Source organism: Cyrtonyx montezumae, unplaced genomic scaffold (assembly GCF_038088225.1).
Source record: "Cyrtonyx montezumae isolate F1298 unplaced genomic scaffold, pur_monq_1.0 scaffold_10, whole genome shotgun sequence".
Taxonomy (NCBI): Eukaryota; Metazoa; Chordata; class Aves; order Galliformes; family Odontophoridae; genus Cyrtonyx; species Cyrtonyx montezumae.
In genome coordinates, this window is record NW_027071826.1 from 7,255,268 (window position 1) to 7,271,580 (window position 16,313).

The 16,313-nt window shown below is 44.1% G+C and overlaps 1 protein-coding gene across 2 annotated transcripts in view; it reads left to right on the forward strand.

The window, feature by feature from the left end:
* Nucleotides 1-594: 594 nt before the first annotated feature.
* Nucleotides 595-16,313, forward strand: part of JAG2 (jagged canonical Notch ligand 2) — a 60,706-nt gene continuing 44,987 nt past the window's right edge. For both annotated transcript variants that reach the window (XM_065749361.1, XM_065749369.1), the window contains exons 1-2: nucleotides 595-890; nucleotides 986-1,309. In XM_065749361.1, the coding sequence (XP_065605433.1) occupies nucleotides 621-890; nucleotides 986-1,309 (594 nt within the window). In that variant the 5' untranslated portion in view covers nucleotides 595-620. The remainder of the gene's footprint in view (nucleotides 891-985; nucleotides 1,310-16,313) is intronic.

The following is a 16,313-nucleotide window of genomic DNA, read 5'->3' on the forward strand; positions in this document are numbered from 1 at the left end:
CTTGACATGAGTGTGGGTGCTACAGCACAGCCAGGGTGTTCCCATCCCATGCTGTCACCAATCTCATCCTGCGTGCACACAGCATCTGTACACCTCCACAGCTGCGGGTGATCCCACCCTGTGCAGCCTTCTGCAGGTATGCACAAGCTACGTGTGCTCCTGCAGCGTCGTGGGCACACCCACCCAAGCGCTTCTCCATCACTGTGCACACGCGCGTGTGTGTGTGTGTGCACTCTACGCTCCCCTACGCGAGCGTGGGCACACGTTTCCCACGCGTTCTCCTACAGCCAAAGGTGCACACAACCACTCAGCTCTTCGCACACAGCCATCAGCGCACGGTCCTCGCGAACGTGGGTGCACACAACCCCACGCAGAGCACCTCCGTGGCTACACACGCACCTCCACGGCCACGCATTTCCCCCCATCTCCTCGCACACGAGCGTGAGCGCACCGAGAACTCGCAAGGCGGGGCACGAGCAAAGCACGGCACGCAGCAGGATCCCACCCCCCGCCTCCCTCCCTTTAAGAGCCGCCGCGGGCCCGGCGCTGGCCCCACCCGCTGAGCCGCGGGGCCGGGCCGTCCCCCCTCATTAATATGAAGGCGGCGGCCGCGGCGGCGAATGGCTAATGAAGCTGTCACTCCTGCACCTACTTGTTGGCCGTCCGCGGAGCCGAGGCGCATAGAGGGCGAGCGGAGCCCGCGGGAGGGGAGCGGCGGCGGAGGAGCGCTCCGGGCGGCCCCGCCGGCAGCCCGTGCCCTGCGGTCCCCCCGCCGCCCATGCCGCCGGCTGCGGGCTGCTCTAAGGCGGCCGCGCGGAGCTGCAGCCATGCGGCCCCCGGCCCCCCTCGGCCCCGCGCTGCTGCTGCTGCTCTCGGCCGCCTGCGTGCAGGTAGGGGGGCTTTGCCCCGTCTCCTCCCCCCCCCCCTCCCACCCCCTCCCGCAGCGCTGAGCCCCGTTCTCCCGCTGGGCTCTTTTTATTTTTAGGTGTCCCGCGGCACGGGCTATTTCGAGCTGCAGCTTAACTCGGTGCGGAATGTCAACGGGGAGCTGTTCAACGGGGAATGCTGCGACGGCGAGCGGAACCCCCCGGAGCGGGACTGCGGTCGGGACGAGTGCGACACGTACGTGAAGGTGTGTCTCAAGGAGTACCAGGCTAAGATCAGCCCGGGGGGACCCTGCAGCTACGGCTCCGGCTCCACCCCGGTGCTCGGAGGGAATATTTTGCATCTGAACGCCGATAAATACCATCCCCGAGGCAGGAGCCCCGAGACCGGCCGGATCGTCATCCCGTTCCAGTACGCCTGGCCGGTAGGTGCGCGCCCGCCCGGCGCTCGTGCCCGCGGCCGTTCTTATTTCGTTCCGTTCGTGTTCGCGATTCGGCGGGGCGAGGCGGACGGGGGGGGGGAGGGATCGTGCAACAGGTCGCGGTGCGCGGTGAGCGGCCGCGGAGCGCCGGGAGCGTGGCTTAGGGCTGCCTTAGAGCGAAAGCGCTTTAATTAGCTGTATACATATTTATTTATTTTAACTAATTGCTTTAATTTCTATTGAATAACGCGGAGCGGCCGCGGAGCGCCAGCAGGGGGTGCTACAACGCGCGGCGCAGGTGGAGGCGCGTGCCGCGGCTCGCCAAGGGCGCGGGCTGTGGGGAGCGGCGGCGGCGCGCGCGCGCGCCCCCGCGGCGACCGTTGGAGAGGGGGTGGGAGGGGCGCCGACGTTGGGTGCGCGGAGGAAGCGGGGCCGGGGCCGTGCGTGTGCCTTCTCCCTTCCCCTCCCCGTTGCGGGGGTGCAGCTGACGGAGGTGAGGTCGGAGCGGCACCTGCGGCGCCCACCTGGGGGGGCGCGCGCACGCCGGGCAGCACGCGCGCTCCCGAGTTGCAGCGCACGGAGCTGCGCGGTGATGCTGGAAGGGAACGCTCCCAGCAGCGGCTCCGGGTTCCTGTGCTGCCGCATGCATCGTCACTCGTGTTCTCGTTGCTGAGTTGCAGCTCCCTGGGCAGCTCTGTCTGCGTGGTCTGTAGTGTACAAATGTTGTGTCTGGAGCTGTGCTCTGGAGTGAAGATCAGGAGAAAAACCAGCACGATTTCCCCTCTCCGTTGACCGTGTAATGCAGGCTTGGTGAAATAAACTCGCTGACATTAGCACCTCGAACTTTATCTGCGTGCGGGAGTAACGGTGGCTGAAGTCATGCTTCCGATTTGCCATTTTTTAGTATTGCCACGTGCAGACAGGTGTGGAGAGCTTGCTCATCCCTGTGCTGCAGGTCCCCAAGCCCAGCTGCCTTTGTTTGTTGCTGGAATAAGTGCATTCCTGCCTTGCAGCTGGTCGTTCTGCACTCACCTGAGAGCACCAGCCTTCCTGTTCTAGACCACATCTTGCAGGCAGAGCAATGGCTGCGTGTAAGCATTTGATACCACGTCTGCTGTTGCTTCTTGTATCGTTGCCGCCCTCAGTGTTGTGCAGGAGTTGAGGACTTTGGTGTCTGTAGCACCGCTGCTTCTTTGCAGCTGTTACAGGGCAGCCTGTAGTTGATTTAAGCAGTGCCACTGCAGTCTGGTGGGTGGCTGGCTGATTTCTGGAAGGTTTACTGAACCCTCTCCCTGCCCACCATTGATGCTAAAAATAAGCTATGGAGTAGTTGCACGTCTTAAAACAGTCCGTACATCACTGTTTGCAGATGCACTTCTGGAAAGAAGTCCCATTTTCTGTGCTGTAGCTTCATCTTGAATGATGGTGCTCACTTTGATAGCTTAGACTGCAAATAGATGTTAAAAGAGCATTGCCTTTAAGCAGAACTTTTTACTGTAAATAGATTGGTTCTTAAGTTTCAACTTCTGAAGTAATTACAAGATTATTCTTATCTCTCTGTACCTAAACAAGAAAACATTATAGACATGGTCTTTTCATAAGTTTTTTTCACTTGTGAAATGATTTAGCTTGAGGAAGGATTTTTTGACATCTGTTTGATAGTGCAATTCCTCAAGCTAACAGCAGCTGTAGCACAAGTACATTTGTGAAAGGTATATTTGCCTTATTGTTGTGCTGTTTTGTCTTGTTAATTTTTAAGTTTAATGTAGTGGAAGTTTATTTTTAAAGGGAAGCTTTTTGCTCTTAAAAAACACTGCTGTCTTTCATAAAACTGCAGTACTGGACTTCAGTGACTTCTACTGTTCAGTACAGAGAAGGTTATCCTGCTTACTCTGATTTCCTGTCTTCTTTAATATCATTAGTCTGATCTCTGATTTGCAAGAGGAGCTTGGGATATTGCCAAAAAGTTCTTAAAATTGCTACCTTGGGATACATCATCCCCAGAAATCTGGCAGTGGGAGAGGCTGAGGAACAGCTAGAACAATACAGCTGTCTTCTTCACCCACCTACCTCACATTTCTTTTTGCCTCCTGCTGTAAAACTTGCAGCTTGATGCTCTTTTGAGGTCGTTAACGAACAGATGATGCAACTGCAGCTTGTGTGTTTTTTTTAAGACAAAAAAAGGTTCCAAATAGCTTTGAGGAATAAATTCTGATCACTTACACAGCTTAGATTCATTATGCATTTTTATAGCACTTAGCTAAGTTCAGACGCTGAGACTTCAAGTGCCTTGTCCTTGCCGAGTTAGAAAAAGCTTAGAGCAGTAGTTAGCATTAACAGGATAGCAGCAGGATTTTAGGTTTTTGTTTTAGCAGAGGAGGGATTATTTGGAATGTTGTTTTTGAAGATGTTATGAAGGTAAAGGCGTTCTCTTGGAGGCATCACGCAGACCAATTTTTCATAATCTTTGCAAGATGGCGTGAAATAGTTTGTGTGTGGTTTTTCTCTCCACCCTGTTCCTTCCCTCAGGGAATTTGCAGCTTTTCCTGCATCGTAAGTGTTGGTATGGCATTCATTACTTCAGTTAATTAGTCATATAGAGGAATTGTTCTGACTAGTCGTGGCTGTTGAGATCATATATAACAGCATGCATAATTATCACCTCTCAGCCCCCAAGTTCTTGATGCTCTGGTGTGACTGACGGCGCAGTGTATGTGTGAGTACCCTGTGCTCTGAACTCTGTGGGTTAATGACAGAGTTTGGGGACTTGGAAATAAATACCAGGAAGAAAACCACCCATTTCAGTTCTTTCTCCTTGCCACTCATCAGGTGCTTATCTTTTGGGCTTTGTATGTGTCTAAGTAAGAGGTCCTCACTGCTTGCTCTGGTAAGTGTGCCTGCCCCACTAGAGTGTAGGCAGCTCATTAATTTACGTTGTTGGAACTCAAGCTTTTCCTGTTGAAGGTGTGGTTATAGCGTCTACCTCTAAAGTTCTCAGTACTGTTAACTTACATGTAGTTGAAAACATGTGAATGATGGACGCTTAATATCTAGACTGTGCGAGTTTCTTCTGCCTGCAGTCCACGTGTGAGTCTCATCCAAATGCCTGGAAGTGTTCAGCCTTGAGCTAAAACGTAAACTGGCAGATGAACCATCGAAACCATAAAGCTGTTGAAAGGATAACTTGGCTGCAGCTGTAAATGCTGGATTTCTTAGAAAGCAGCTACCCCCACTCCCCTGCCAAAGCCCAAGCAGGAATACTTGACCTTAGAGCTCTTATTACCTAATAGGTGCAGTGCTCTGGCATTTTCAAATGGTGTCTACTCAGTATAGTCCTCTGCATCAAGCTGTCTGTCATCCTAATTGCAAACTTGTGTATGTTGTGAAGGCACCTAGGCCCTCAAAGGCATTTAGCCTTGATGTATGCCATCTAGATCCATGGTGCCTGTAGGAAAACAGATGGACGAGCATGCTTCCTACAATCAGGCTATTTTTGTTTGTCTGGTAGAGCTACAACTGGTCTACCTTCTGTCTTAACACAGACATCACTTTTCAAGATCAGGATCTTGAGGCTTTGTAATGAAAACATCCTGGATTAGGTTACTGCATGCTCCCTGGTCGGGTAAACGTACATTCTGTCACCTTGGATGATGATCTGTCATGTCAGATGTGCTCAAATTAGGCAGGTTAAAGCTAGACCACTGAGTATTCAAAAAGGTTCTTGTATGCAGTCCTACTGAAGAAACATAGGACGCTTCTATCACGAGAAGGATCAGAAGTTCACAAGTGAAGCATCAAGTGATGTTCAGTGTGCTTTACCTCTAAGTAATTGTACTTTGCTCTACTGACTTTTCTTTTTCAAAAAGCAGCAGCATCTGCAAATCCTGTCTTAAAGAGTACCTGAGGGCAGGAAATAAGAAGCAAGAGCATCACCTTATACCAAATGTAATAATTTACCTGGTATAGCATTCAGTTCATGTCCTCTGTAGCCTCTCGTTAGCAGGGGAAGTCATCTTGGAAAAATAAGGTAGAAGGTAGTTGTATATATTGATAGACTGCATAAGTGATGTCTTGTCTGCCAGCAGCCTACCTCTTTTCCCAAGTGGAAGCCTGAGCTGAAGCCACTAATCTTTAACATTCAACTCCTTTTCCATCCCTGAGCTTGCTGGTTATTGACTGCCAGATTGGGTTGTTGGTAGACTGTGGGACTGCCCTGGTAACTGGCGTGGCAAACTGTTTCTTGTGTTTACAAAAGCAGCTGCAGCCCTTGCACACACAAAGTCATTCCCTGCCTCTTGTGGTTCAGGGACAAACAACGCTGTGTATCAAAAAACATGGACTTTCTTGATCTGTATGTCCTCAGTCTAGGAGAAGCAGGTCAGGGAATCATAAGCTTTCACCTGCCTGGTACTCTATTTGCCTTAGAACCTTGCTGGTTAGAGTGAGTATGCTGAGGGGATGATTTACTACATAAATATCCTTTCAGTTTTGGGTTATGCAAACACAGAATAGCTTGTATGTTTTGCTGTACTCCATTTTAAATGAAGATTGTCTGGTTTTGTTTTAGAGACTAGCCTTAGCAGTGCTGAGTAGTAGCAACTCCACTTGATTTCAATAGCAGCTGCAGGTGTCACCTCTAAAAAAGAATCAAGGCCTTAATGGTGGGCACTTCAGAACCACCCTTTCAAAAAGGGATTTATTATTGGCATGCTGTGCGTGCCAGCAACTATTTGCAGCTTGCCTGAAATAGAAAGCCTAAAGACTTAAGTTTCATGTAACTCTAGAAAATCTTATCTTCTAATTTGAAGCAGAAATGTTCTTTGCACTCTTAATCCTTCATACACTTGTTATTGAATCTAGAGTTTCTTAAGTCTTTGGAATGAATGTGCCTTAGAGGACAGTGTTTTATTAACTATTTAAGCCTTTGTACCTTAAAGTTCTGGAGGGGTTTTGTGGCGTCATGGAGATGATCAGAAAGAAAAGAACGCTTCTGCTTATAGTCCTTGTAAGCTTTGTTAGGTAAACACTTGCTTATTTATTAGAAAAACTTAGAACTTGCAGGCAGATAATCTTCCCTCCTGGATTCTGAATGGTATGCTAACATCTCTGGAATAAGGATTAGAAAGTTAGCAAGAAAATACTCCAACCAGCTACTCAGTGATACACTGTGCTGCTAGGCACGCAGCTGGTGTGGGCATCACATCTCTGAAAATGACAAAGGTGTTAAAGTACTTGGGATTACCTTTCGCTAGACCATGTGAGATGGAAAAAGATGAGGTAGAAACTGAGCGTGTTCCGCTCACCACAACATGATGGAAGCTTTGTAGCACTGGTTTGGGATGCTTGAAGATGTTCCAACTACTGTTATCGCTTTCTCTCAAAACCCACCCAAAATTAACCCACCAGGCTGTATGTGGAAGATCTGTGATAGATGAGTACTTGTAGCTTTAATCTTAAATCATGTGGTTCATCTTTAACATGGTTGAGGTAAAACCATAATTGGATGTGTTTGTGTCAGGCTTGGGATATTTGGCCTGTTTGAGCTCTGGTCCCATTGTATTGCAGGCTGAGAGATGCTGTGAAATTCATGGACTTCTGTTGGTCCAGATGTTGAGAAGCTTTGTATTAAATTCAACTTCTGAGTTTGATGATATGCTTTTGAATTCCCTGCACAAATCCAGCTCATCTTAACTGTTAAAACTTCACTGGCTGCCAGCACAGAAGCTATGAAAAATTCAGCTTCTGTCAAGCCATAAAGGATGTGAAACAATCACTTTTTATGTGTGTAGGAAGTGCCAGAAGTGGTTTAGTGCAGTTTTAATCTGTTTGTCATTAATAAGTTGCCACACTTTTTTCTCTTGTATGAGAGAGATTGCATTTAAGGCAGGTGGTGTGCAAGGTAAATAGTGATTTAGTTTTTGCCTTTCAAAATGACTTTCATTTGTTGGTATCCCTGAGGGCTGGTGGCTGGCTGACCCCTCTGCGGAGCAACACTGTGTAAGTGGGAGTCACCATGCAGGTGAGATGGGTGGAATTTACCTGTTCTGTGTAATCTTACTCCTTTGCTTGTTTTTCCTGTGTGTTGGTTTGTGCAAGCGTGGGCTCTGAAATACATGCTATGAACATACTTTAGAAACTAAGTTCATAAAGCAGCTATGATCACATCATACACTTAGTCATCTGCAGAAGCTTTAAATCACACTGTGCCTGAAAGCTTCCCTCCCTTCTCTGAAAACAAGACCAATGTTTTGTCAACTCTGTGTGGGTCCTATTTGCATTGCTTGCTGTAGTTAGAGCTGCTTAATCTACTGAAGAGGGAGGATCACGTTACTGCTGGCACACCGGTTGACTTTCCCTTGGCTTGTTCCAGTTCCATATGCTGGTATTCTCTGAGCTGGAAGAAGCTGTGAGCAGTGGCTTGAAAGCAGAGTGACTAACTGACGGAATGAATAGGGGTGTTTTGGTTGTGCTTCTGGCCCAGTAATGCTAGGTGAGATACTAAAGGATGGTTGCTGCTTCACTTTGGCAGTAACTTTACCATTCTCTTCCTCTTCAGCACTCTGAGAGTCTTCACTGGACTTGTGGCCAGAAAGCTGCTCTGGCTGTTGGCCTTTGGCCAGTGCTGGTTGCTGTTATCAAGTTGGTGGCTTCAAAATGATGCGTTCAGCCATCCTGTGACTGGGAGATGACACATATGGCCACATCCCACATGCCCTGGCTGCTGTCACTGTGGCTGTGTAGCGGGCCAGTGTGGATGACTGTGTTCACCTGTGCTGTATTGTGCTGGGCACCTGCTGAGCTTCCACCTGTGTGGGGTGGTGGGACCTTCCTGCAGCCACTGCTGTGCACACAGGGGCAGAGCTGCAGGAGAACATAGGGTTGTGGGGGTGTCTTTTGAAGATCATCTTGAGTCAGGGAAGTGGCCGAGTCAGGGGCTTTTGGTGCCTTTGCTTGCTATGTAAGGAAAAAAACAAGCTGTATATAAAATTTAGCAAGCAGTTTTAAGTGGTGACTACCATATGTGCATTGACACAGAAAGAACAATGAAGCTAGTCTAGGACTGAACAATTAAGTCACTATTTAAATTACTCAGATGCCTTTGGCCTGGGGTTTCTGTTCAGTGATGTGCAAGGCAGTAGGTGTATCTCATCTCCAAAAACTTAGATACAAACTCGTGCTGTGTGATAAATGCTTGCTGTTAACCTGATATTTCTGATGTTGCTTTGGGTATAGAATGTATTTCTTCTAACTATATTCAGGGAATGGTTTACCATTATAAAACATTCTATGATAGTTGAGCTGTAGCTTGTGCTTATTTACTAAGCTTTATCTCCAAGGTGATTTTTAAGAATGTTAATTAGCTGTTCCTGTGTATGAAGAAGGGGGAAAACTGACTTCTATGGATTACTGTTTTGGATACTGGCTAAGAGTTAAAGTGCATCTTACATGAAAATCTAAATGTAACTTGGCCAAAAGCACAGTGAGAGTGGATTTTATCTGTAGTTGAAATTAGTGTGTTGTCCTCAGCAGCAGTTAGAATGCTGTATTAGATGGAAGGGGCATGGCATTTCAAGGCTGAATGGCAATCTTAGTCTTACTTGATTAGAGCTTGCAGAGGTTGCTTAGAAACAGCCTAATAGTCCTTGAGTAACCAATTATATGCCCCTTGGACAGATGCACAGGTGCTCATTCTCTAAAGTTTTTTTAAAATCTGAGATAAGACTGGAGTATTAGTGCATAAACTGCAATCTGTTTACATCCTGCTTCAGGCTTGAAAGTCCTGATTGTATATATCTTGTTCCCAGCAGGATGTGTTCTGGTGGCTTTTGTTTAGTACACTATTAGTACACTATTAGTACTATTATGCTTAAGTTTCTTGCAGTGCATCTATTTCCAGATAGCATGATAGATTAGAAAACTGGTGGACTTAGTTCTCTCAATGTAGTAGCTTAAGAAACTGAGCATCTTGAATTGGATAAACTTTGCACTCCAGGCTTTTAATGAGGTGACAGTATTTATACTGATGCAGTATCTAATATAGTAGAAAATGCCATATCAGGTTGAGCTAACTTTGATTACTTCTGAAGCAGTGCATGTAAATGATGGTGAAAAACTGAATGAGCTGGCTGTTGAAACACAGAGTGGGTTCTTTTGGATCTCTTCTGGGTTTGTAGTTCTATTTATTGATGTTTCAACTTAAATTTCAAGCTTTTAACTTTAAACAGTCTATATTTCTAATGTTGAAGATCCAAAATCCTAACTGGAAGACTTAAGCTCTGTTCAGGGCGCTGACTGATTCTTAGAAGGCTTGACTGACGTGTGCTTTAGGCAGTAAGTTGAGAAATACATGAGAAGCTTAGTTATTGATCTCTACTCCAATAAAGACTGCAGTAGAAGTTTAGCAGGGTGTGAAGTTCTGGGTACTGTTTGCTGTGCTTTCTGTTGGCTGAAGACAACTCTAATAGTGTTAGTCTGGTGACTTGTGATGCTGCCTGATAGATAGGCTTTGGGGGTGGTTCCTTACTCATGTGGTGTGCATAAAGAGTTTTTTGTGTGTGGTTTTGATGGCTCTACTTCTCCATCTTGTTAAAGCCAGTATGACTTTCCTTATTTTAACATGGAGTCTTCACTGTAACTGGCTGCATGCTATCGATATCTAGAAGTGGACCATGTTTACTTGATGACAGATGTTGAAGACAAAGTATAGCCCTTGTTTATCATTGCTTGTGTATACAACAATGAAATGATAGCATCTCCTGTACTGTTTATAGACTGCTCTTTAAACCATGTATTTATATACAGGCACAAAGCATTATAGCATTGTATTCATCTATTGAAGATCTTTGCAGATCTGAGTATTGTTCCCTGGTTGATTCACACAGGCCAACTTAGAAAGTGGGAAAGGGTTCAAAGTAGGGAAACTAACTCAAGCTCATGTACTGACTACTTCAAATAGTGCTTCTGCAGTATTTTCTGGTGGTGTTAGGCTGTGGTGGCATTGGGGTTGTGTAGCTTCTAGTTGCTTTCCATCTCTCTCTGTAAGAGATACAATGTGAAGTGGTTACTCAAATTTAGCTGATGGGCAGTTCTTAAGGAGTTAATTCCTAGAACTGAAATCCTTTTTTCCTAGCACTGTTAATGTGGGCTCCTATAATGTTAACTGTCACAGGGCTTATACAGAACAAGCTCTTGGATATCAGTGACTTTATATCTACTCCTTGGTCATTGCAAATGTAGGGTACATAAAATGAACTGTCAGGAAGAGTTTGTCTGACTTACAGCAGCCCTAAACCAGTATTAATTTGTGTGTCTCTAAGTCCTTAGGATGGGCTCGCAAGATGCGGTGTTCTGTGAAACTTCTGTTTACCAAGGAATCTGGAGGAGGTAGAAGAGCAGAAGTATTGAAGAGATTGAGAACTATTCACTTACAGGCCTTCCTGAGTTAGGAATCTGTTTGGGCTAGCTAAACTATTCTTTGACTGGTTTTTATAATGTTAATTGGCTTTACATGGCTTCTTTTTTTTTGTGCTTATTCTTCCTTAGGAAGAAGGCTGTGACACTGATACCCCCAAGAAGTAACTCGTAGTTAACAATGACAACAATTTGAGAACTTGCTGTGAGATCTCCCTTTTGTGGCTTCTGTATTCGTGTGGGGAGTTAAAAATAGAGAGGCACTCTTAATTCACAAGTGCCTGCTTTCACTTGTTGGTCGGTGTACTCTGCTCTACATATGACAAAGCTTTCCTTCCAGAGGCTTGCTGCCTCATGGTTTTTGTCTGATCAGTGTTAACATAAAGCTGCACTGGATTCCCTCCTTCACGTTAATTTGAAATATGATTTGACATCAGAGTTCTGATGCTGCTTTGTTACTTCTGGGGTTGATAGACTTGAGGTTACCATATATTCAGACAGCATCTTGGTATTGTAGGCTTCATGTGCTGTTGTATGCTGTGTCTGTTTGCTGCTGTATGAAGTTAATTTTAATAGTAATTAAATACAGCATTGTGATGCTAAGAATGTGATTAGTATTACTGTAGCTACAGAATGCTGATCAGAAGATTCCATGTTGCTTCTAAAGTAAGAATCAGGCGTTTGTTTTGGGAGTATGTTTATAAACTGTTCTGGACACTAGTGCTGCTGTGTATATGTAGCTGTGTGCTTGTCTGCGTGCAGCATACCTATTAAATCCTCTGTTTAAATCCACTGTGTGTTGTCAGCCTATTTCCATATGTTTATGGAGAACAGCAAGATACAGGTAGAGCTTTGGTCATGTCTGCAGCATCCTGGTGCTGAGATGGTGGTAGTAAGGTGAGCAGCTGGCTATGAAGTTGGAAATTAAGGTCTTTCAGTTTAGCTGTAGCTTGCAAAATCTTTGCTTATGTGTCTTCTTTCATATGTGTCTCATTGCCTACTTAGCTTTAGAGGGACTGAGTTGTGTAGAATTAGTGAGAAAGTTGAGAGACTGCCTCTACCTCTGCTTCTGTAGGAACAGAGGTTGAGTATGGGCCTCTCTGCTTCCTGGGGCAAGACATATGTGCTCATTAGGTGGAGCTGCTTTTGTGGGCACCTGCCTTTTCAAAAACAAAGGAAAAGATGATGGTGCTACCAACAGCTAATATTATTTAAAAGGGTTAAGATTAAAATACTCTTTATTCTTAAAAACTTTACATAGATATGCCCTCAAGTTCTATGCATCTTTTCTATATTTGCCTACCTTCTTAGTATGTGTATTTGCAATACAAAAGAGTGCATGCAGGTGTTCTGTGTTTAGAACAATAATTAAAGTATGTTATTACATCGTTACTTTAATTCCCTCTTGACTTCAAGTTGAAATTATAATGATGTATGGGTTGAAGTGCCCAGAGGACACTAATATGCACGCCATGTGGAACGCAGAGGGGAGGGGAAGAGCAGTATTAATTACTAGTTCATCTTTTGTATTTGAAATGGTAGCATAAAATAAGGCTTGCATCAGCCATTAATGGGTCTTTGTGGTTGTTACGTACACATCAAAAGAGATGATCTAGGTACATTTTCATGAATACAAGAAGAAAGCGTACCTATAATGGACTTAATTTATCTTGGACTTCTCCCAAAACTTTAGGGAAGGAGTAGGTCATGGATACTTGGTTAGTATCAAGTTTGCCACCTTCAGAGGTGGTAGCAGGGCTGAAAGCTTCGTTTTGAAGCTAATAAAATGATACTAAGATGGTGTTTATCTGACTGCAGTGTATTGAGTTTGTACGTGTCTTTTTCTAAAAGGTTTTTTTTCTGTTCTGTTATTTCATTGATACTTCCTTCTGTATTTTGCTACTGGATTAACTGTGTGGACTTCTGGAAATTCCCAGTGCTGGCTTCAGATGTGGTACAGGAGACAATATCTTAATAGCCTCAAAGTTGTGAGGCTATTTAAAGTGTAAATAGCTTTAATGTAAAAGGCAAGTATATATTGAAACTTAATCCCATGACTCTTTCTAGAAGTGTTTTTTGCCAGCCCAAAGGCTGTCCACTGAAATCAGGCACTGGTGGAAAAACATCTGCTGGAGTTGTTGCTCTTCTATATGTAATTTGATTTAATCTCAATTTTTAATCTCAACTTAAGAGCACCCTATGTATTCTCCCTAAATAGGATAGGAGGGAAGACTATGGCTTCAGGTTCTAGCAGGTTACAAAGTTGAGTCTCATTGGAGTTGCTTTAATTTTCCTTGTTTTTTTTTAATGCTCTAGAACTGTCAAAGAGAAACAAATCAGGGGAGTTTGTAATGGGATCTCTCTCTGAGAGAGGCAGGTGCAGTGCAAATGGTGCACTTATGTGACTACCCTCAGGTAAACCAGTTGGGATGTTGCTTCTCTTGGTAAGGCTGTAGTATAGAATGCCAAATTGTATTGTTTTGATAGCTGTTACGTTTCAAATATTTTGAAATTTTAAGAAGTTTTGGTAACCATCTGGCTTTGTCTGATATGTAGCATGTATGGAAGAGATGTGGCAGTTGGTAGAAGCTGTTTTATTTTTTTAACGAGGCCTGTTTTCCCCACTTCTGAACGTTTTGTGAGCCACTATTCCTCTGTCCACTGAATTCAGGGATCTGCCTCCTTGTAGGTGATAGATGAGTGCAGGCCAAAACCTGTCATGCTTTGAGATCTGTAACAAAAAGTCTGGGGCAGGTTTCTTTTATGTGGAAGAAAAACAGCTTTACTGAGCTGTTGAACAGTACTAATTTTCTGGTAGCATTTTCTGTCCTTTTTAGAGACCTGGAGGAGAAGGTCCTTCAGTGGTTACTTACTAAATAATGCTTTTCAGGGTATTTTTCCCTACTGGACAATGTGCAAAAGTTTACAAACTTCTTGAAATAAGTTTATCTCTATAGGTATGACTTTGAAAGGCAGGTGATATCCTAACTTGTGCTTCCCTATCCCTGTTCCTCTTGGACTGCTTGCTTCCTGTGGTCATTGAGGATCCTGCTTCTGGCTCAGATTGTGAAGCTGTGCTGTTCAAGCCCTGAACTGAGCTTAACAACGACCCAGGTGCTGCTGGGGCAGATCTGAAGGGCTGTGGATATGCATCTTGTGTATAGCATTAGTGGGGCTGCTAAGTGTAGCCATGCAGAGTATTGGGGAAAATCCTTTAGAAATGTAAATAGTTCATCTGGCTTGCTTTGAAGAGACTGATAGTCCTGTAGTTTGTATTCTGGACTAATGACAGCAAATTCCTTCAATTATTAATTCCTTCAATTGTTAGAAGGCAGGTGTTATGGGTAGTGGTGGAATATTTGAGGTGGTTCTCTCAAGTTAGGCAAATTTCTGTAGTATGTGACTTCTGTTTCCCAGCTGTCAAGTTTTAACATTTCTTTTCTCCAGTTAGCTGGTATTTCCAGTCTGCTACAGATGCTTTTGCCTTCACTGCTATCTTACCAGTCATGCAACTTAATCTTTTCTGTTTATATTGTGTCCCTAACCCCCATCAAGTAAGTACAGGTGGTGCTCTGAAGGCAGTGCTACTTTTCTAGATTGGTTCTTGAGCATCATAGAATCACAAAGGTCCAGTTTTTAGCAGGTTAGGTGATAACTTCATGCTGCTCCTGTTGCTGCAGAAGAGCATGTTTGCATAGAACTGTATGTACACAGGTGGTGCCAGATCATTTTCTTTTGGAGTAAGTAGCCAGAGCTGGCACCAGTCTTCCTATGTGTTACACAGAAGCCAGGAGGGATTGTGAACATGACTGATAAAGTAGTTGAATTACTAGGTAACTCTTCTTTATGCTTCAAGATGTTTCTCAGTTCAGCCTTCCCCAAGAAACATAATGGGTTTTTCATAGTTAAAATGGGGTTTTCAATACCATGTGCTGACAATTGTATGAAAAGTGCTATGTGATCAGTAAGCTTGATATTTTACTTGACACTTGTCAATCTTCAAGTTAATAGTCTTTTTTTGTTTGTGCATTTCTCTTACCTTTCCTTGGATGACAGCATGTTCTGCTTTGTACCACCCAACCTGGAGTTCTTCACTCTTAGAAGTCCACCTAGGTTACCATTTTCCCAGGAGAAGTTTCAAAAGCCTCTAGTCCTTTACATCTTTATTCTAGTTAGTACTATCTCCCAGTTTGTAGTTCCAGCTCAGTTTCAACTAGCATTTATTTTATGTGCTGCAACAAGTACATGGCTTGGTATTATTATGCATGGTTCGGTGGCTTTTGGAATTGGTAACTTCAGGTGACATTTCAGTGTTGCAGAAAGGATATCTTCATTTGGTGTTTAGTCACAATTCCTCAGATGTTAGAGCTTTCAAAGAGGAGTTCCAAGGTGTAATGATGTAATTCCGTTTTGTTGTTCCTTTTTCCCTCAAACATTCCTTGATCACAATTTGGGTCACCCCAAGATAGGTGCTGATGACTTGCCTGCAAGAGCCTATGCAGTAAATACTTGTTTTAATGTTAGCTATCAGAAAAAATGGAATCCTTCAGTACCTTTCTGGTTAAAGCTGGAGTTTAGGGAGCATAAGCAAATCCTTATGGATAAGGTCTAGGCAAGAATATATAAAAACTTCCTTAAGTAATTTTTTTTCTTTTCAAACAAGAACCTTCATCTAGTTGTGATTGGCAGCCTAACACAAGTATTTGAGACCAAGCTTTGCAAGAAGTGCCACCTTGTTTGCTTTGTGTTGCCTTTTTTCCCCTGATCATGGTTTCCATTGGTTTAATTTGATATCCTGTAGTTCTCATCAAGGATGGGAATAGATAAACTGCTTTTTCTTATCATCCCCTGGGCTTTTGTAGTAGAAGTCTGCAAAGCTGCATGATTCAGTTCTTTCCCTTTCAGTCTGAAGAGTTTTGATTGCTGTTTTCGTTCCGTGCTGGAAAGTCATCCCCTACTTGGTAAGGGCACACTGAAGCTACCAGTGCTTCCCAGCATCTTCTGTTAACAGAACTGTCCAATGACATGACAAAGTCTGTGTTTTTTTGTTTCCTCTCTCACCCTTTGGCTAGAGCCAAGGTGTTCAGCTGCCTTCCGAGTCTTAAGTAGTCAAGACATGGATGAGAGTTGGGAACCTGATCTCTTGTTGTAATGCAATCAAAGAACTTGTGCTGAGCTTGTGAATGCAGCTTGCTTGAATAGAATGAGCTGGCTCTAGTGGATTGGATGAGTAGAGGTGGTCGTGGAATTAACTTAGATGTATTTCGTGAAGCCTTGCTTATCAAAACAAATCTTCAAAAGGGAGTACTATCACAGGTGTGATTAACTATGGATTTTATGACATGCTCTGAAAATTAGTTCACATTCAGCAATGTTGGAATCTTAAATGACAAGATCTGTGATGTTGTACTTACTCCCTTTTGATGATTGGTTTACAGTACAAGCAAATATTAAAGCTACGATGGAGAGAAATCATGATTAAACTATAACTGTTACTCTGAAGAAGCGGTTTAACAAAGCGTTTTGGTCACTGGATTAGAATTGTAGTTAATAATAATTCACTTAAGATGAATTTCATGATTTTTTTTCCCAAGAG